Raw genomic sequence first — 21423 nt, 5'->3', positions numbered from 1 at the left:
GATTACATCGTGATTGAAAATATTAAACTGAGATTGGAATGATTTATTAGTAATTAACATTATTAAACCATGATTGAAATTATGAAATAATCATAATTATAATAATATTAATAATAACAACAACAATAATATATTATTATTACTATTATTATTATTATTATTATTATTATTTTTTTTTATGTTTATTTTTATTTATTTTTTTTAAGACGTCTTTTATTTTACAATGAAGTTTTACAAATGGTGGAACAAAGAAACATTATTATACGTGTGTGGTTTTTTTTAAGGAATTTGAATCCGAATCTTTGGGTCATTTTTGACAATGATAGCTTTTGGAAGCGGGGAAATTAACACTTTACAAGTTCAAAGCAGTATAAGATTTTACCTTGGAAATAGCTTGTTGCAATCTGGAAATATTATTATTATTATTATTATTATTATTATTATTAGTATTATTATTATTATTAGTAGTATTAGTATTATTATTATTATTGTTATTATAATTATTATAAAATAATTATTGTTAGGACACCGTAAATCATAGTGAGCTTCCCTTGTAGTCTTCTACGCCCAAACAAATTTTATGAAGAAACCCAGCTCAAAGGACTGATAGACAGAATAATTTAATTGTATATGGTATTTTTTTGCCTTGTCAGAATAGTTGGTGTAAAAAATTAATTTAATTGTGACCACAATTACTTTTGATCTAGTCTAAAGGCACTCACCCTCTCGTCAACATTGAATCCGCTTAAGCTATTTCAGTTAAAGTTGTATTTTGAACGAAAATAAATCATTTTTATGTTGCAACCCATTTTTTAATTATTTATGTAGCTTAGCTACCTGGTGAATAACCAGACTTAATGTTCACTGTCATGTTATCATGCTTTTGGTTTCCCAACACGCCAAAGATCAATGATATCAACCGATGTACTGTACAGGAATATATATAACTTTATATTATATTACAAAAAACAGTACATCATTAAAACTTTCCGTTTTCCTTTTTAAATTATCAACGATTGCTTGGATTAGCCGCGCCGGAAATTTAACTAGAACTCTCAATCTAAAACATTTTCAATTAGTTCGTGGGTAGTTGGGTACATTTGTATTACTAATGTTAAATTACGACCTGATTAAACTAGCGTGAATACGACATTGACGCTAACAGCGTCTTTGGACAGTTCTATAGGGTTCAATTTCCTTAGTTTGTAACGATCATATCAATCCGCCGAAGAACCTCCTCAAATGAATCGCCTAAACTATTTCGGTTGTCTTTCTCTGGTCTGCCCTTTTTGAATTGATCGCTTTCAATTTCCGTTTTAACTTCATTCTTCGCATTTCAGGGTTCCGCGCGATGAAGCGATACTTCGGAGGATTTTCTTCTATTTATAAAGGAGCACGTGGCTTCGCTTTCGTCACGTCACGTGCTCGAGAAAGAGGCAGATCTTCAATATAAAAGTGGTTTCGCTGAGAATGGTTTGTTACTGAAATAAAAACGTTTGACCTTTCTTTTGTTCGGGTCTGTCTCAATCGCGACGCGCCGCGGAGAACGTCTACGCTTCATTCACGTAAGTCTTTCAATTATTATTCAGCTATCTACTTTTCGGAGGGAGTTTTTATCATATAGTTTTTAAAATTTTTAAGAATTCGAATGGTATTTTTTTATAAATGGTTTTTAAGAATTGTAAGAATTGGAATGGGAATTTCTTATAATTTATTTTTAAGATGTGTAAGAATTCGAGTCGGACTTATTGTAATTTAAATTTTAAGGTTTGTAAAAATTCTAATTGGCATTTTTTATAATTTATTTTTAAGATGTGTAAGAATTCGAGAAGGACTTATTGTAATTTAAATTTTAAGGTTTGTAAAAATTCTAATAGGCATTTTTTATAATTTATTTTTAAGATGTGTCAGAATTCGAATGGAACTTATTTTGCTAATTAACTGTTGTAAAATGTGTAAGAATTCTAATTGAATTTTTTTATTATTTAGTTTTTACGATTTGTAAGAATTTTAAAATATTGGCTTCTGAAGGAAAACGAACGAATTATATTTTTATTTCATTTTTTTTATATTCTAATACTCAGAAATACATTAATGTATTGAAGTAGACATTAGAAAACTAATTCATTGATAAGATGTATTGAAATTAGTTAAGTGCGATTCATATATGGAATTTCTTAATAAGGCAAACTATTATTAACATACGATAGTTTTTATTCATATATTTATGACAGTTCGCAAATATGTGTTTTTGCCAAAAATGGTTATCACCTTTCAGCCCCTTCAGACCACGTTTCTGAAACCTGACTTAGAAATCCAAACTTATTTTTCAATAGGTAATGCAAACTATATCTGTTTCATTTTGGAAAAGATTACAATGGTCTTTGGTTTATCACTGAATCTTATCTTTTTGTAAATAATTTGGGATTAACCGCGTGGAATAGAATTTGGATTAAGCTGGTTTGAACTGACACTTCGAAGTAAATGAAATCGAAGATGTGGGCCCCACAATGCCCACAGGACACATTCACTTCCAAACTCTAGAGAAGTTGACCTATGCCAGCTTCAAAGTGTGATTGAGGAATAGCATCTACAGAAATAGAAGTGGTTACGTTTCTTGTTAACTGGTGGTGTAGCCGACCGAGAAAATATTTCTTATTAACTTTCTAATATAATGGCTTTTTCTTTTGGGCTGCTCCAAAACTATTTTCAACTCCCTGGCCATTCAAGAACATGTATCTATGACGTCATCGTTCCATAAGATTTCCAAATAAGAAACTCTGTTTCTATTAACCGTAATTTTAGTCCAACATTTCAAATAAAGGCATAGCAAGGCTTCATCAACTTTTTCTAGCGATCAAACAAGATATATACGATATTTAATCAAAAAATCTATCAACTTAAATTACCATAAAATCCACCTTTTTTAAATTAATAAATTTCAAATTATCTTCCTCTATACTAATCTGCCGGAATTATTACGAATATTTTAATATAGTAAAAACATTAGTAATTTACAACTCTTTTTACCTAATCGTCTCCATTTTATCTCAGTTTTTTTAAACCTAACTTGCTGCCAATTCCGTTGCTCAATCGTTGACCTCGGAGCAACAGGGAGCCAGAAATTAGCTGATCTATTTCAGAGCAACGTCTCAATTGCAAAACGCGATTATCTCCGAGAACTGCTCTCGATAGCCCAATGGAACACATGTCTTCTTTGTTGCAGTCCGAACAGCCCAAAGAAAAACCAGTAGAAGGAAAGTGAGGTCGACACTCCGATCCCGGGGTCGGGGTCAGGTTCGGGATCGGGGTCCGGGATTTAAGGGGTGAAATGAGGGTAAAATCGTCCAAAAGTCAATGTATTTAGGGTATTTCTCGCGACGATTTGTTTTCCCGTATATCAACATATTGTGTCCAGGCCAACTTGTTCATTTATCTACGCTTATCTCGAAAGATACTTGAACGTATATCTTATCAAGTGTTATCGTACGGAATAAGTTGAAATGATGTAAAAATTGATAACCTAGGCGACGCGTGCGCAGATTACCCCGGGAGACGCGGTTAATTTGAAATTAAGAGTGTTTTGACGTCATGGAATATTCGTTGTTAAAGTAGAATGGAAATATTTTTAAACTTCATTTTAATATCATTGTAGTACTTAAATATGCTTGGCACTTGAACCAATCTCACGAGTATTTCTTAAAACGAATATCTCGATCGCGTTTTATCGTACGAAATAAGTGGAAATTATGTAAGTTGTATGATTAATAACCTAGGCAGGAAGATAGCGCGCGCGTGCGTGGATTACCTGGGAGGCGCGGATTGCCCGGGCGCGCGGTTAATTTGAATTTAAAACATGGATTCCCTCTCCGAAATAATCATGTACCCAAAATTGGACCGCAAGTTTTTTTCTTTTAGGGGAATCTCTATGGGAGTTTAACATTACAATAAAGCTAATAGGTCCAGTTTGGGGTACTTTTGGTCCGAAATGGGGTACATAGGGCCGAAAATGGTGACTTTGGTCGTTTTAAGGGTACTTTTGGTCTATTTTGGTCCATTTTTGGGTACATCAGAAAAGCAGTTGGAAAAACGAAGAGCCTTATTTTTTTTTTCCACCCATCTCCAAACTCCAAAAATTTATTGCTTTAATTTATTTATCGCTTCCGTAGGTATAAAATAAGATAAAAACCACTTACCTATATTTTAATTACGGTAAATTAAAAATACTTAATTAGTGTACTAAGTTACAATATGTAAATATAGGTATAAGGATTGAAAAAATACTTAAAGTGGTTTTACTGATCTTAGATTATTGTTTTTAATTTTATTCAAGTTGAAAACGTATTAAGAGTCCTTCAAAGTACTATAAAAGGATTTTATTTACGAACTTAATTCATATTTTCTTCAAACTTTCAATTCGCTTTTATTACTATTTAAATACGGTAAAATATAATTCTTATACACAAATATAGTCAGAAAGATACTATAAAACACTAAAATTAAAATTAAATTAAATTTGTATGGATAAGATTTGTAAATATCATTTTGAAACTAATAACTTTCACGCTTTATTTAAGTCAAGCCAATAAAAACAATTACCTATATTTTAAATACGGTAAAATATAAATACATTTCCGATATGTAAATAGGTAGAATAACACTATGAAAAGTTCCTTTTTCTTCTTTTAATACGACAACACACAACTCTGATACGCAAATATATAAAGAAAATATAAAAAAAAATTTACTCTACGTTCGATACGTTAAAATACATTTCCGATACACACAAATATAGATAAAGAAATACTATAAAATGTAAAAAGGTAGAAAAATACTACACATTAACCATTATGAATTTAAGCTTACAACATCCTTCACGTATAGAGCATAACATATATGTTCAGAGTTAACTTGTTTCCTCGTTATCTTTATCGCATGTGTTTTAAATAGCGTATGGAATAAATTAAGAATGTACTGAAATGGTGTATGTTTAAACCTCGTAGAATAAAGAGTAAAACATATGTTCAGAGTCGGCTTGATTACTAAAGCGAATAACACAGAGACGTTTCACGTCTAGTCACGTAGGAAGAAAAATACTACAACACTCTCTATACTCTACATTCAACACGTTAAAATATAATTCCGAAATGCCAATATAGGTAGTAAAATACTACAAAATCTCTATACTTTACCTTCAATACGTTAAATTACATTCCAATATGTAAATATAGGAGGAAAAATACTACAAAGCATCTTTTCTTGGCGTTCAATATGTTAAAATAGATTTCTGAAATGCAAATGTAGGTAGTAAATACTACAAAATCTCTATACTCTACCTTCAATACGTTAAATTACATTCCAATATGTAAATATAGGAGGAAAAATACTACAAAAGCCTCTTTTCTTGGCGTTCAATATGTTAAAATAGATTTCTGAAATGCAAATATAGGTAGTAAATACTACAAAAGCCTCTTTTCTTGGCGTTCAATATGTTAAAATAGATTTCTGAAATGCAAATATAGGTAGTAATTACTACAAAAGCCTCTTACTCTACGTTCAATACGTTAAATTAATGATATGCCTCCGATCGAATCGTTCATTTTTTCCTATTTAAATATACGCATTTAAATTAGAATTGCTTCTAGTGTTCGGCAGTCGATTAATTATTATCCACAAATTTTCCGATTTATTTAAAAAACGTTGGTAAAAAGAATATCATTTTAACTTATTTAATTGTGTTTTTTACCCAACCAAGCATTTATTTGAATAAAAGTGGTATTTATTTAAATAACCAATAGTTAAATAAAAATTGTTAAATGTTTAAATAATCGAAAGTGAACAAGCCTATTTTTTAAATAAAACAAACAGACTTTAGAGTTGATAAGATTTGTAAATATCATTTGAAACTAATAATTTTCACGCTTTATTTAAGTCAAGCAATTACATTTTTAAAAATGAAAGAAGTTAAACAATATAAAAATTTGTAAATATTGTAAATATTTTTAGGTAATAAAGAAATTAAGAAATGTTTTAATTAAAATATCTTTGATTTTCTACTACATTTTTAAAAATGAAAGAAGTTTAACAATATAATTATTCTAATATAATTTCAAAATCAGGTATTATTTAAAGTACAAATGCATAATTTAGTGAAGCAATTCTTATTTAAATACTTTTATTTAATTAATTTGTGTATCTGAAATGTATTAATTGAAAAATAAGTGGGTTTTACTATTTATCACGGTTTTTTATATATATATATATATATTGGAATTGTTACAAAAGGTTCTTTTAAACGTAACTTAGTACATTAATTTATTTTGGAAGTTCAAAACGTATTAAGAGCCCTTCAGAGTACTATAAAAGGATTTCATTTACAAACTAAATTAATATTTTCTTCAAACTTTCAATTCGTTATAATTTGAATTTAAATGAAAACATCATGGATTATAGGTGCGTAATCTACTATTAGACCGAACTAATTAAAAAAAATACTTAAAGTAAGTGGTTTTACTGATAAACTCTAAAGGAATTTTGGAATTTTCTAGAATAGCAAAGTAAAACTAAAACGTAAACCAAGTTTAAAACGAAACTATTAACTGGGAGAAAGGTTGAAATAAGTAATTTTTTTTTGATTTTTCGTTTTTTAATTTTTGAGTTCCCTATATTATTATAAACTAAATTAAATATAATTTTTGAAAATTTGTGATAAAAGATCTGCTCCTTCGTGTTTTACATATATTTAAAAACTCGAGATTTTAATGAATTGTTTTCAAAGCATGAAAAATATAGCAGATCCTTTGATTTTAATTGTAGTTAGTAGTTACTTAAAAAAAAGTCGCTAGCTGACTTGGAGCTGGTGTAGTTAAATTTTAAAAATGTGTATTTTAAATTTTGTTTGTAAAAGTTTTTTTTGAAAAAGTTTAGTATTATAGTTTAAATTTATTAAATAAAATAAAATATAAATTATACATTTGGTTTAGTATTTTACTATTGCAAGTAAAATTAATAGTAATTTCAATTACTTTTTTAGTTTTTTTTGACAAATATGCAAACTAATTAGTTATTTCAAAAACAAATACGTCGAATTATTTGGTATTCGAAATACTATTGGTTAGTTTTTATATATTTAATTTTATTTTTCAGAACAATTTCTCTTTGTCTAGCTTCTTATAACTTTAATTTAGATGGCCTTAAAGCCAAGTATTTAACAAATTTTGTAATCAAGTAGATGGAGCTTTAAACAATTTTTCAGTCATGTAGTCAAGGAAATGTTCAAATATACGTGTATTTGGTCATTTTGATGGTCAAATAGCCCAGTATGGAACTGCGAGATGATAGTCAGACATTGAGACGCGGGTGGCGCCCGTGCCCCAGCGTCCGCGCCCTCGCCCTGATGGTGCCCCGAGCCTCCGTCGACGTCTGAAATGTGAAATGGGGCACCGACATATTGGAATTGTTACAAAAGGTTCTTTTAAACGTAACTTAGTACACTAATTAAGTATTTTTAATTTACCGTAATTAAAATATAGGTAAGTGGTTTTTATCTTATTTTATACCTACGGAAGCGATAAATAAATTAAAGCAATAAATTTTTGGAGTTTGGAGATGGGTGGAAAAAAAATAAGGCTCTTCGTTTTTCCAACTGCTTTTCTGATGTACCCAAAAATGGACCAAAATAGACCAAAAGTACCCTTAAAACGACCAAAGTCACCATTTTCGGCCCTATGTACCCCATTTCGGACCAAAAGTACCCCAAACTGGACCTATTAGCTTTATTGTAATGTTAAACTCCCATAGAGATTCCCCTAAAAGAAAAAAACTTGCGGTCCAATTTTGGGTACATGAATTATTTCGGAGAGGGAATCCATGTTTTAAATTCAAATTAACCGCGCGCCCGGGCAATCCGCGCCTCCCAGGTAATCCGCGCACGCGCGCGCTATCTTCCTGCCTAGGTTATTAATCATACAACTTACATAATTTCAACTTATTTCGTACGATAAAACGCGATCGAGATATTCGTTTTAAGAAATACTCGTGAGATTGGTTCAAGTGCCAAGCATATTTAAGTACTACAATGATATTAAAATGAAGTTTAAAAATATTTCCATTCTACTTTAACAACGAATATTCCATGACGTCAAAACACTCTTAAATTCAAATTAACCGCGTCCCCCGGGGTAATCTGCGCACGCGTCGCCTAGGTTATCAATTTTTACATCATTTCAACTTATTCCGTACGATAACACTTGATAAGATATACGTTCAAGTATCTTTCGAGATAAGCGTAGATAAATGAACAAGTTGGCCTGGACACAATATGTTGATATACGGGAAAACAAATCGTCGCGAGAAATACCCTAAATACATTGACTTTTGGACGATTTTACCCTCATTTCACCCCTTAAATCCCGGACCCCGATCCCGAACCTGACCCCGACCCCGGGATCGGAGTGCCGACCTCACTTTCCTTCTACTAAAACCAAATAATTTGGATCGCTTAATGCACGGCCAACTTTGATCTCGCGCTATAGCGGCCAACCCATTCGTTGAAGTTTCTCCGTTAATCTGCGAGCAAAAGATATCTGTATGGATATTATTTTTAGAATAGTTTTTGCATTGAAGCCAATATAAAAAACTGAATTTCGGCGAATGGGTTGGCCGCTATAGCGCGAGATCACAGTTGGCCGTGCCTAATGGAGAGGTAAAATTAATTTGACCAATTTCTATTTCACTATGGGTGCTCGTATTGCTATAGGGCGAGTATATGGGTTATCTCAGTGGTTCCCAGAGTGGGACTGACCACGTGGGCAGGTTTGAAAAATCCCAAGAGGCGGAGACAAAATTTTCGCTTTATTAAGGCCTAGAACTCAGCTCGAGATGGCAAAAAATAGGGCCGTTGGGTACGACATGTTGGCGTCAACAGTTCGAGCCTGCCGGGATTCCCAAAGCATTTTCCTCGCGGAACCCCAATGTTCGGTGGTCTGAGGCCGATAGGTTATTCACCCGCTATAAATTTGCCAAAATTGGAACCACTGTGATACCTGATAGTGTTGCAAAAATTGGGGACACATTTATTCATAGTTAGTGCTATTAAGATCATGTTATTTACGTTTTTCTACTTGTATAGAGTGGTTAAATTTTATTCCAGTGTGGCAAGTCGTATTTGAATCACCAACTTCAAAACAATGGTATCCCTGTGTTGGTTTCTTATCTTCGTTGGATCCGCCTCATTTTTAGTAGCGATGGTATCGGCGTCATCGAATCCACTGGAAATGGTTTGTGTCATATATCCATCAAAATTGTTACCATCAAAACTAAAAATTGAATGCCTCAAATTTTAGCGTAAACTACCTTATATCACAGGAATATAACTTGCCTAAGAGGTTGCTAGCAAAGTTTTCTCGCTTTTACCAATAAATATTTTACTAAATACTAATGACTTAAATTAATCCATCATGAAATTTCATTTAACGCAGATAGAAATGCTAAAGTCGGAGTGCACCGTGTTCTAGTACTTAGCGTAGCTTCCTCATCGCCGTGCGAAAAGGGTTGGGATACAGTAGCGGCGCTAAGGTTTTTTCACAGGTGGGCTAATTATTTTGTGGCCTTTAGCGGGAACCTAGGATTGACCATATTTCGTAAAAATGGTGAAATCGAAAAAACCCAAGATTGAAGCGAGAAGAGCAAGGTCGTTTTATTGTTGCGGCTCTCGTCGCGTTTTCTGGACCCCCTACTGACCTTGTATCCGACCTGGAGGGGACACGTGCAAGCCGGGGATATTTCCTTAAATTCCCTTAAGCCCTTTTCTTTTCAACTTTCTCTCAATTTCCGCTCCCTACTATCTTTTTGAGTAAACGAATTGATTTTGAAAAATTTTTTCCAGAAAAACGTTTCTTGGCAATAAAACAAATTCCTAAAGATAAACAAAATTCATAAATTAAAATATGTGGCCTCTTAATTATAAACATGTGGCTCTTTTATTATAAATATATATTACATATGATGCCACGTGAACCAACCGCTCCCTAGCCTCCCTACACTCACTAATACCGCTTACCTCCCCCGTTCACGTTTTCGGGCGCTGGCTTAACCTCTCTAATAATAAGAAAATTCTGTTTTAGGAGAAGACGTTTTCCATTCATTCTATGGACAAAAGAACAAATTTACGAAATCGTAAGTGTTGCAATCTTTATTTGAGCAAACCAATAGAGTAATCTAATACCGTTTATCTTTGGGCTTTTTTTTAAAAGCTTTGTTTCGTAAGATAATTTTGGCTAAAATTTTAAATAAAGACTAAGCGAAGTTTCATAATTCTTGCCCGATAATAACCCAAAGCGAAACGCGTCGACTTTCGGAGCAGACCAAAAGAAAAACGCCATTATATTGAACATTTTAAATCAATTCTTCTTTAGGAAATTGTCAAGATTTGTATCTTTAATTTTGATAATTAAAAGCATTCGTCACGACAAAATTCTTAACCGTACCAATACTTTAAAATAGCTTGTATCCCTTGTCAGACTTATCTTACTTCTAAAAGCGCAATAATGAACTTTTGCCACTTGTTTCAAATTTTCTCGCTTATCTGATAAAAAAAATGATCATTTTATGAAAACAATTTTGTTCAGGTCAGTTTTACTCTTGTACGGGATTTTGGGGTAGTTTTTGGAAGCCCATATCTCTGAAACGAAGCGCTTTGGACCCATCATGGATTAAACACTAAAGGATGTTCCACGAGCTAAGATTTCAATGCTGAGTTCGCGTTGGCTCGGTCGTAACGTGTTTCCTCCCCCCCGCGCTTAACTCCCCTAGGGGCACCGGATATGATTTTGTAGCGCCATCTCGTATTTTTTTTAAATAATTTTGGAACTTCGTGATTTTCGTCTGCTCTTTTAGTTGAAGATTATAACCACATGGATCAAAACACGCTTCTTTTATCAATCTTAAATTTCGTTTAAAATTACAAATAGTAAATAGTGAAAAGGTTGAATCTGCAAAGCTTCAAATCCTAAAATACAGATCTTTGGAAAGTATATAAACGAAGTATCATTGCACGCCCTTTTGTTTGCCCCTGGATAGAAAACAATTTCCGGTTTGCAGGCTCGCGCCGCTAAGTGGCAAGGTTACAGAGTATTTTTGCGTTTTTTCGCTCGTGGAACATCTTTAGTGTTTAATCCATGGACCAATGCAGGTTCATTGGACATATTTTACTGATTAGAACCCATAGAACACGCCCTTGAATCTTTGACATACTTACCCCCAACATCCTGTATATAAAACATAATGGAATAGAATAATGTTTATTGTACAATAAAACAGTTTACAAAACCAACGAGTGGTTATTATATTATTTATTTCCTTCAGAGAAGAATCTTCGCATTCCCCTTCCGCATATTAAATTCAAGAACGAGATAAACCGCACCGTCGAAGGAAAATTGCTTGAGAAAATTGAGTTAGTCTGTGAAGCGCACGGATTTCCTATTCCGGCGATTCGTTGGCTTAAAAATGGAGATGACTTTGCTGATTGGCAATCGTATTCGCCTTACAACGAAGACGTAAGTACATTTGCCACAACAAACAAAATGAAGATATAAAGTAGAAGTGGCCGTAGCTTAAGAGAACGTGAAGGCTTAGAAATTCTCGCCACTATACTCGGTTGCAACCGAGGGACAGGTCACTCCTCTTTCGGGTGCATACTTAATCTGATTAAATACGATTTAATGTATTAAATCGCAATTTCATTTTCAATCCGATTAAATCACGATTTAATCTTCTAATCTTGATTTAATCTTCTAATCTTGATTTAATCTTCTAATCTTGATTTAATCTTCTAATCTTGATTTAATCTTCTAATCTTGATTTAATCTTTTAATCTTGATTTAATCTTTTAATCTTGATTTAATCTTTTAATCTTGATTTAATCTTTTAATCTTGATTTAATCTTTTAATCTTGATTTAATCTTTTAATCTTGATTTAATCTTTTAATCTTGATTTAATCTTTTAATCTTGATTTAATCTTTTAATCTTGATTTAATCTTTTAATCTTGATTTAATCTTTTAATCTTGATTTAATCTTTTAATCTTGATTTAATCTTTTAATCTTGATTTAATATTTTAATCTTGATTTAATATTTTAATCTTGACTTAATCACAAGCTAATCAGCTTAATCGTGATTTAATCGACTTAATCACGATCTAATTTTTAGAATATATTTTTTGATCGAGATTTAGTCAACTTAATCGTTATATAATGAGCTTAATTGTGATTTAATCATCGTAATCGTGATTTAATCATCGTAATCGTGATTTAATCATCTTAATCGTGATTTAATCATCTTAATCGTAATTTAATCATCTTAATCGTAATTTAATCCTGATTTAATCTTGATTTAATGATCTTAATCATGATTTAATTGGATTTAATCGATCAAGGGTGCAAATGTAATCATCGAAGTGAACTGCCCCTCGGTTGCAACCAAAGACTATACTATGTATATACGCTTCGCTAAATAGGACTGACGTGTTCAATGGCTCAACTTGCATACGATAGCAGACGCTGGTTAAAATTTTCCCCACGCTTTAGCCTCTAACGGCTGGTCAAGGCTTCTCACGTGTTTCGAAAGTGTTAACAGGTTTTTTGTATGGAGACGACTGTCTAGTAAGCGAAGGGTATATATAGTCTTTGGTTGCAACCTTAGTAATGGAAAAATCGAAGCAAAAAAAGTAAAATCGAAACACGCACCGTTTTAGGATCGACGATAGCCTGGAAAGCAAAACGTCACCGGCGTGCGCTTTAATGACGTCGGATGACGTCAGTTGTAGAGAACAAATGATATAGCGGGCAGATTTGATTGTTATTAAGAGGCTTACGGTTCGAGCACGACGGGGGCCTGCGCCGGTACACGTTTCAAGAGAATAACATTAGCAGTGTAAGAAGATGAATACTTATCTCTATGAAATATCTTCGTATTTCTTATAACAAGCAGTTGCCTTTATTTACCCGAATTCAGTTGACAAGAGCAGGCACATTGTTAAACAGAAACAAATTCGAAAATTTACATCTTTGCCCCAATTGTACTAGAAAATTTACCTTTCTCGTTTGCCTAAAAGATAAGGCAAATACAATATATCAGAGACGCCTTTGTACCTCTTAAGGTTCGTAGGTTTAAACCATCTCTCGCCTTAGGTTATTACTTTTATCTTATCAAATTAATATTAAATATTAATTTATTGACATTAAATTAGTAATTGTGTAAATTTATTTGGTTTACTTAGTAAACTGATAAATTTCAAAAAATATTTTAATATTTAGGAGTAAACTGAATACAAATACATTCGAAACGACACCAAAAAGGCTATAATAGGTTAATTACTTTATCATAAACTGTTACAATTTGTTTTCTAGTAGCGGTGCCTACCCTAGATTTTCAAAGAGGGGCCCCTAATCCTACGAAAGTTAGCCTAAGAAATGAAAATTAGCGAAAGTCTTTAGAGGATAACTTTTTCATTAAACTGAAATTTATTACAGGGAGAGTAGAAATTGAAATTTTGAGAATGAAACAGCGTATTTTTCTAGTTTTAGGGAAAAAAGGAACCCCATGTACGTGACATACCCCACCACATCCTGGAGCCCCACTCTAGTTTTTCCAAAAAGGATCTTCCCTTTAGCCTCTAGTGATAAATCTTATGATTATGTCAGTTTTTAAGTTTTAATTTTCTTTTACTTTTCACATTAGGTAGCTGAAAAATTAAACGAAACGTATATCTCTGAAATCAAAACGTGGAGGCTAGTGCGCAAAATCACAATGGGGATGGTAATGTCCAAGCTGACTATCGAATGTTTAACTGTCGCCGATGCAGGAAGGTACACGTGCATCGCCGAAACGCAATTTGAACGAGTGAAATCCGATTTCAGAGTTACTGTGGGAAACAGCCCTTCAAATATTTTAATCGGAGACCTCTCGAGCGAAGCTGCCAGTTTATTCTGCCCAAAAGGTAGTTTTTATTCATAGTCCGGCGTAAGCGAAGTTTTTCATTTTATTGGGACTCATCTTAAACATAAAAACGACAGCTATTGCGTAGTGAAAAGACATAATTTATTTATAAATACGCGCCACTAATAGTTTCGGAACCCTTCGATTCCATCATCAGATGATGGCACCCGAAACTAGTAGCCTCGCGTATTAATAAATAAATAGACTACAAGTTATAGGGAAATTTTAAAACCACCAACGTATTCATGACATTTCAAATATGTGAATTATCAACATTTGAGGTTAATTTTAAATACTTATCATTAAATCAGTAGATATCAGATAATTTGAATGACCACTTGTAAACCCTTTGAGAAGGGCGAGACCAGTCCTAGTTGGGGCAAGAGAACGAGGGGTAGTAGCGGGAGCCAGAAAGAAAATTGAAGCATGACAAAGTAAGAGGGTAGCATATGGGGCCAGAGAGAAAGAGGGGCCAGACAAAGAGGGGATAGAGAGTAGAAGGAGGAGCCAGATAAAAGGTTGGGGCAAGACAAAGAGGGGGTAGAGAGTAGAAGGAGGAGCCAGATAAAAGGTTGGGGCAAGACAAAGAGGGGTCAGGAGCGGGAGCCAGAAAGAAAGTTGGGGCAAACATTGGGAACCAGAGAGAAAGAGGGCAAAGACAAGGAGGGGATATAGGGGAGAAGTTGGGGCATGACAAAGTAAAGTGGTAGCATTGGGAACCAGAGAGAAAGAGGGAAAAGACAAGAAGGGCGTATAGGGTAGAAGTGGGGGCATGACAAAGTAAAGGGGTAGCATTGGGAACCAGAGAGAAAGAGGTCAAAGACAAGGAGGGGGTATAGAGTAGAAGCAGTAGCCAGATAAAAGGTTGGGACCAGAAAAAGAGGGGTCAGGCGGGAGCCAGAAAGAAAGTTGGGGCTTGACAAAGTAAAGGCGTAGCATCGGGAGCCAGAGAGAAAGAGGGGCAACACAAGGAGTGGGTAATATCAGCAGCCAGATAAAAGGTTGGAGCAAGACAAAGAGGGGGTAGCTGTGGCAGCCAAAATTAAAATCTTCCTATCCAGAAGGTAACCAAAATTGAATCTAATTTTTAAAATGCGTGAGGTCAGGATTGTGTCGGAAACAGTAACGGTTCTAGAATATCTTGACAGGGCGAGTGAAAAAATATCTCCATTATAGGGGATGGCAGTATCCTATGTCCCAGAATCTAATGAAACTCAATTACGTTGATCATAAAAAACACGTTAATACTAGGATTTTTGATCTTTTTATTTAATTATTTTATTTTAATTATGTTTTTATTTCGTAGATTTGGATACATTTAAACCCATTTTGTTTCTTAACCAAGTGAAAAATAATCTTAAATTTCCACAGCTGCGTTTGAAAAATCTCTTGATAGCAGATCCGGCCAATCATATTCTGGAATTTTACAGCTCTATTTCTGGACCCCACGTGGAAAACTAGCTAAATTCAAACATCATTCGGCCCTTTAATTAAATTAATTTAAATTATTACTTGTAATTCTATTTCTCTGCATTGGCATTGACATTTTCACAAAAGCTATTTTCTACATTTTCATAAATACATTGCAGTATAACAGTAAATTTAAATTATTTAATAAAAAAAAATTAATTTCCTCCAAATCGATTGCCTATTGTATTTAAATAGTAGATTTTTATTTTTACTTATTTAGATGCGGTAGGCAGTGTTCCAACTGTCTTTTCGTGGACGCGGAATATGCTGGAAATTCAAGGTCATACCGTGGTTCTGTTTTGCCGATTTTTCGATGGAAACGAGCACGAGACGACTTGGTTGGGACCGGAAAATGAAAAGATATCGAACTCTGAGAAATACCAAGTAAGTTCTCTAATGCTCATTAGAGCTCACTTTACTCGAGATCACTGTTACCTTCGACCACTACCAAAGGCGGGGATTTTTCGGTCTTCGCCGTAAATAATGTCCGCTAAATAAAGTTATGTACGTGAAATAGTATTAGATTAGGGTAACTTGCAGGTCCAGGCTGTTCGACACATTACTTCTTGGCGATTTAATTGAAGATGTTTTATTGAAGGGCCTATTTTTTCCCTAGTAGCCACAACGAAGAGGCGGCCTTTGACAATGGAAGGGGGGAAAGGAAAGAAAAACGTTGCCAATATGGCTGCGCACAGTGTGTCAGAATTTATAGCCCGGTGTACCTAGTAACAAAGAACATACCACCGGAGGCCTATCATCATAGTGCCCTACGCCAGCGTCCCCCTAGCCCGGACAGGTGACAAATCCAGCATGGGTAGCAGAACCCTACTACTGATGGTCGCACCTTTGACGCAAGCCACTCAACCCAGCAGAAGGTGCAGCAATGGGTGAACCAATCCCCACTTCGCACACAGCAGTGGGATTTAGAATGGATGCTATAGCAACTCCAGCCGACACCCTACCTACGTAGGTAAGAAGCCAAACCCTTTGGAGAGAACTCCTAAAGGGGAACGACGAGCACACAGCAGCCCAAGTAACCCGGCACAGCTGGCACCGGAGATCCCGGTGGGCCCCAAAAGGCCGGGAAACAGGACCGCCGGGCCCGCATATGGAGGCCCGCCACCCCACAGCAGGCTACCCAATCCGCCGAGGCGGCCAGTTTGCCTGGATCCTCTCCGATAGCCTTAACCGAAGTTCAGTATCCAGCCCAAACCTGACCGAAGTCGGAGGTGGAGATAGGACCATTTGATCAGAGCTAACATCTCCCAGTGCGCCACCGCCCTTATGGGTTACAAGAGCCGGAACCTGACTCCCGGTAAAGCCACCAGTTATTGCACACTAACCCATTTAGGGCCATATATATACATATATATGGCTGCGCACAGCAAATTTCGAATTAAAGGGAGTATGAACTGAATCGAAAAATCGTCTGTTAACACGCGCTATGACTAATTTTTAACGTAGCTAGCGCCAATCATCTCTAATTTCTGTTAAAACTGGTGGCAGAAATGTTAAATTCGTGGATCCAACATTAACACGAAAGTTCATATTCCCTTTAAAGGGAGAGTTTCTTCTCCTGAAGGAAATAATAAAAACATGCCCAGCAATTTCTAATTGAGAGGGAACAAAAATAGAACTTTCAATGGTACATTGAGCTCGCATACATATTGTTAGTGGAAGACGACTCATTCAAAGAAGATTCCGTTCAACAACTCACTGCGTAAACCTAATTCGGGAAATCAGATTCTCCTATCGCACTATCCTGAAGTGCAGATTATTCAGCGTGTGAAATAGAGATTGGAAATTAATATCTGCCTCCCAGAATTGCTTCCCCAATTTTCAAAACACGTGATATTTCCTTTAAAGAATCTATGAAATTAGTTATATTATTCGCTGTTTGCTCGTAGCGTCATCGGCCTACATCGTAGCTAATCCTCGCCTTAAAACAGCCGCCATGACATTATTTTACGTCACAGATCACGTGGAAAACAACGCACGCAAAATAATCACCTGACCATCATCGACCTCCTAATGTCATGGCCGACATAAAATAATTACCGCAGCCACGAAAATAGGTTAACCTACGAATAAATTTTTATTTTTCTTTTAGATAAATGCGATTGGAGATTTATCCATTAAAAATATAGTTTGGGAAGACATGGGTGGATACAAATGTCTGAAACGAAGAAGCGCCACGTTGGCAATCGGAGTGGTGTTTCTCTACCCTCTCCTCGTAAGTTATTTTTGTTCGCATTACCGCTATCTTTTCATAAGTAAATTATAAAACATATCTATTGTTTTATTCTATTCAATATATTCCATAAATTTTAAAGTAAATGAGCTCAAATTATTAAAACACTATATTTTCCATAGGGAAGTATTTTCTCTAGGGTACTGTCTTTTAATTTTTACACGATACGAGACAGCCTTAGGCAAAGTTTTACTGTCGCCACCTAGCGATTTTTTGCTAATATAAACTCACAATCCCATGATGCAAAATTTCAATAACTTGAGTTCATGTACTGATATATATTTTTCATTTTCAAATTCGCAGACTTTAACCCATAAAAACGGCTGGAAATAGCACGGATACTATTTTATGTATTTAAGGGGGTTGAGAAAATACCGATAAATATAAATAATACAAATTAGAGTACGAAGTATTATAAAAACCAAAAATAAATTCCCCGACTTTTTTTCTAGGTCTTAAAATGTCTTGACTTTCTCCTGACCTTTTTACTAGTTCTTAAAATAATTACCTGACTTTTTACTAGTTCTTAAAATAATTACCTGACTTTTTACTAGTTCTTAAAATAATTACCTGACTTTTTACTAGTTCTTAAAATAACCTGAACTTTTTACCTGGTTCTTAAAATAACCTGACTTTTTTCTAGTTCTTAAAACTCCATGACTTTTTATTGACCATTAAACTAGTTATTAGTACTCCATGACTTTTTCCTGACTATTAAACTAGTTATAAAAACTCCATGACTTTTTCCTGACTATTAAACTAAAAGTAGTTTTTATATTCCCTGACTTTTACCTAAACGTTTTACAAGTTCTTAAAATTCCCTGACGTTTCCCTGATTTTTTTACTAATTTTTAAAATTCCCGGACGTTTCCCTGATTTTTTCACTAGTTCTTAAAATTCCCTGACTTTTAGACCCATTTTAAAATTCCCCGAATTTTCCCGTTTTCAAGTATTTTTAGGTTATTGGGCAATCCTGTACTAATAGATTAGTCTTTGATTATATTGTTTTTAAGTAGAGACACATTTGGACTAAAGCTGACGATGATAATCGGTTTTTGTTTTACCTTCGCTAGTTCAAATGTGGCGCTTTCCAGTTTCTCAACACTTTCCGCGACAGTCCAACTTAAGACCATTTATAAACAACCGGACGCTACTCGAAATAATAGTCACGGCATTTTGGTGCCACCACTTTGTCGGCTGAAGGGAGTATAAACCCAGCAGGGAAAGTCAAGATTCTGTCAAAACTCACTCGTGTCGCGACACTCTAGAATTTAGTAGAATATCCTGCTGTTGTATATTTTTATGCACCTCGCAGAGGGATGGGAAATTGAAATTTTCTAGTATGTTCTAGACTGAATTTTGACAGAAGTTTGACTGTTTTTGCTAGTATTGTAGTTCCTTAAAGTACATTTTTTGGGTTTCCTTTTAAAAATACTTATCCACCCTAGACAAGTTAAGCCACCCCTCGACAGCGTGTAGGGAAAACTTGTAGCTGAGTGTAGACGTAGCTTCATTGTGAACAATCTACACTCCTACAAGGTCCTCCTACACGTTTTCAAGAAGGTGACTTAACATGTCTAATAACTCATAAAATATTTAGCGTTTAAACTAAATATTTATTTAATAAGAGCTTCCAAAGCTCTTATTCATAATTTACGAAGCACCTTCAATGCTGATAAAAATTGATAAAATATGTTGCATTACTCGACTTTAAAAAAAAACTGTCGACGTTTCAACTATGAGAATTTCTCTATGACTGCATAAAATAATAATAAATGTTCTGAAGTCCGACAAAGGGTGGTAGCTTTATTATCTATGGAAAAAGTCAATTCTTATTTCATGTTAAAAGACCTTGTTTCGTAACTTTTCTCGTTTTTCTCTTTGTTTTCGTTTAGCCTGAAAAGGAGGAAGTGTAGCCATTTTCATATTGACTTAAGTTGTGTATCTTTTTTAAATAAAATAACTTTGCTATAAATTAAAATATAATGCGAATCATGTTTCTTTCCTTTACAACTGACTAATTGGAAATAAGTTTAGATAATAAATAAAAATTATAATCAGCTAGGCACCACCTTAGGCCCAAGTCAATTAGCGACTTTTAGTGCCATGCATTTGCGAGGTAGCACCTATAATCTAGCGTCTTATATAGAGTAAATTAACTTCGTAGCTTTGGCTATGGCCGCCATTTTGTGCTGGTTTTTTTTCTCTATACGAAAAAGCATGGATAACGTCGTGTCACGTGAGACTAAAATCACTGAATTGTGAAATTATAGAAAAATGCCCAAATCTGGGCGTAAATATTGCTCTCTACTACCATGGAGGAAACACAAAACAGGTTAAAATATAATAAAATGCAAATTCGAACCTTGCCTAGCTTCACAATAGCCATAATTTAGAGGAATTTGAAACTAGCAATGTTATTTTTATATTTGTTAACCTTGTCTTTAAAATCGTGCGTCGAACTAAAAATGAAGGGATTGGGAGCAACGTTATTAATCGTCTCAACATGTAGTCATTCTCTCCAAGGATAAATAAATAAATTATGGCTTAAGCTTTACAGGAAAAAATCTTCAAGTATATCTATAAAAATATAAATAGCATAAACGTTTAATCGGTCTTTGGAGAGGGAAAACAATCGAAGCAAAGCGTGTCGGTTGAAAGCTCTAAAAAATGATAAAAATTTACTTTGAAACTTGATAAGAGGTTATCCATGGTTAGCGTTGCGCTTATAAAGGGGGTTAAAGTGATTTCGAGTGAAAGTGACGTTCAATTTTAAACTTAATTATTAATTATTAGGAAATATCAATTAAAAACGTATGAAAGTTATTAATTATATTTCTATATATATATATTAAAATTAATACACTTTAGACTGAATTACTCAGCTTTATTAGTAAATATCGTAATCAGCTTGTGAAACTAATGAAACCATTTTGTAATTAATTAGGGCATACGTATTTAAATTTGTAGTGCAACGGGTACTTGTGATAGTGAAAGGTATTTTTCAGTGCCACTACTACAAAATCTGTTTTGAATTCAGTGGTGCGCAATTCAAAACAGATTTTGGGTCTATTCGTCAAAAACGTAAAATCAAATGAACCTAGAAGAATGTTTCAGGGTTACACTAAATGTGGCAGATAAGATAATTGAATTGAGGGTTGAGGGTGCTGTATTTCGAGGGAGTTGCTCTTTTTAAGTTCCACACTATAGTGTTGCTTTCATAGTGGGCTTCCATACATTACGTAATGAAAAATATATTCATTTTCAAGAAATGGCAACCGCAAGACTCGATAAATTCGCTTTTCAGCAAGACGGCAAGGCTGACATGTGATTTTAGTTCTCTAGCCCATAATGGATCCGCATATCATTTGACCGACTAAAAATAAACACCTTTCATTTGACAGAATCAATCCGAAAACACCTATTAATACGACTATATTAAAAGGTGGGTAAAAATGATGACACACCCTACGAAATTTTAATTTATATGTTTCGTGTTTTCGGTTTAAAATCTATGCGTTTCAAACGACTTGTAACGAAATAGCAGTTTCTTATTGGTCTTTCATATAAATTCAAATTTCGCTGGTTGAATCGTCATTTATTCGAAAAGCAACAAATAGAAGCTATACACGTTAAAGCGTAATAATACGAATTAAAATTATCGGAGAATGAGTATCAAATGTTAGCATGGAAACCAGCCAAAAAGG

The 21423-nt window shown here is 34.2% G+C and overlaps 1 protein-coding gene across 1 annotated transcript; it reads left to right on the top strand.

The window, feature by feature from the left end:
- The first annotated feature begins 1494 nt into the window (after window positions 1–1494).
- On the top strand, window positions 1495–19708 carry ImpL2 (Ecdysone-inducible gene L2). Its single transcript, XM_090178800.1, has 8 exons — window positions 1495–1565; window positions 9152–9278; window positions 10125–10176; window positions 11365–11555; window positions 13738–13996; window positions 15686–15849; window positions 17576–17698; window positions 19612–19708. Exons 2-8 carry the CDS (start codon window positions 9189–9191, stop codon window positions 19630–19632), a joined length of 900 nt encoding a protein of 299 aa, XP_090034926.1. The 5' UTR covers window positions 1495–1565; window positions 9152–9188; the 3' UTR covers window positions 19633–19708.
- Window positions 19709–21423: the final 1715 nt, after the last annotated feature.

Source organism: Leiobunum rupestre, chromosome 6 (assembly GCF_980474605.1).
Source record: "Leiobunum rupestre chromosome 6, qqLeiRupe1.1.hap1, whole genome shotgun sequence".
In the NCBI taxonomy this organism is placed as follows: domain Eukaryota; kingdom Metazoa; phylum Arthropoda; class Arachnida; order Opiliones; family Sclerosomatidae; genus Leiobunum; species Leiobunum rupestre.
The sequence above is the reverse complement of the archived record's forward strand: the minus strand, read 5'-3'. Positions and strand labels throughout refer to the sequence as shown.

Bases quoted from the DNA above. Each gene is read 5' to 3' on its own strand.
- ImpL2 (XM_090178800.1), top strand. From the start codon at position 9,189: ATGGTATCCCTGTGTTGGTTTCTTATCTTCGTTGGATCCGCCTCATTT. The intron at 11,556-13,737 runs GTAAGTACATTT...TTTTCACATTAG, and splicing joins ATTCGCCTTACAACGAAGAC to GTAGCTGAAAAATTAAACGA. The intron at 17,699-19,611 runs GTAAGTTATTTT...GTTTTCGTTTAG, and splicing joins TGTTTCTCTACCCTCTCCTC to CCTGAAAAGGAGGAAGTGTA.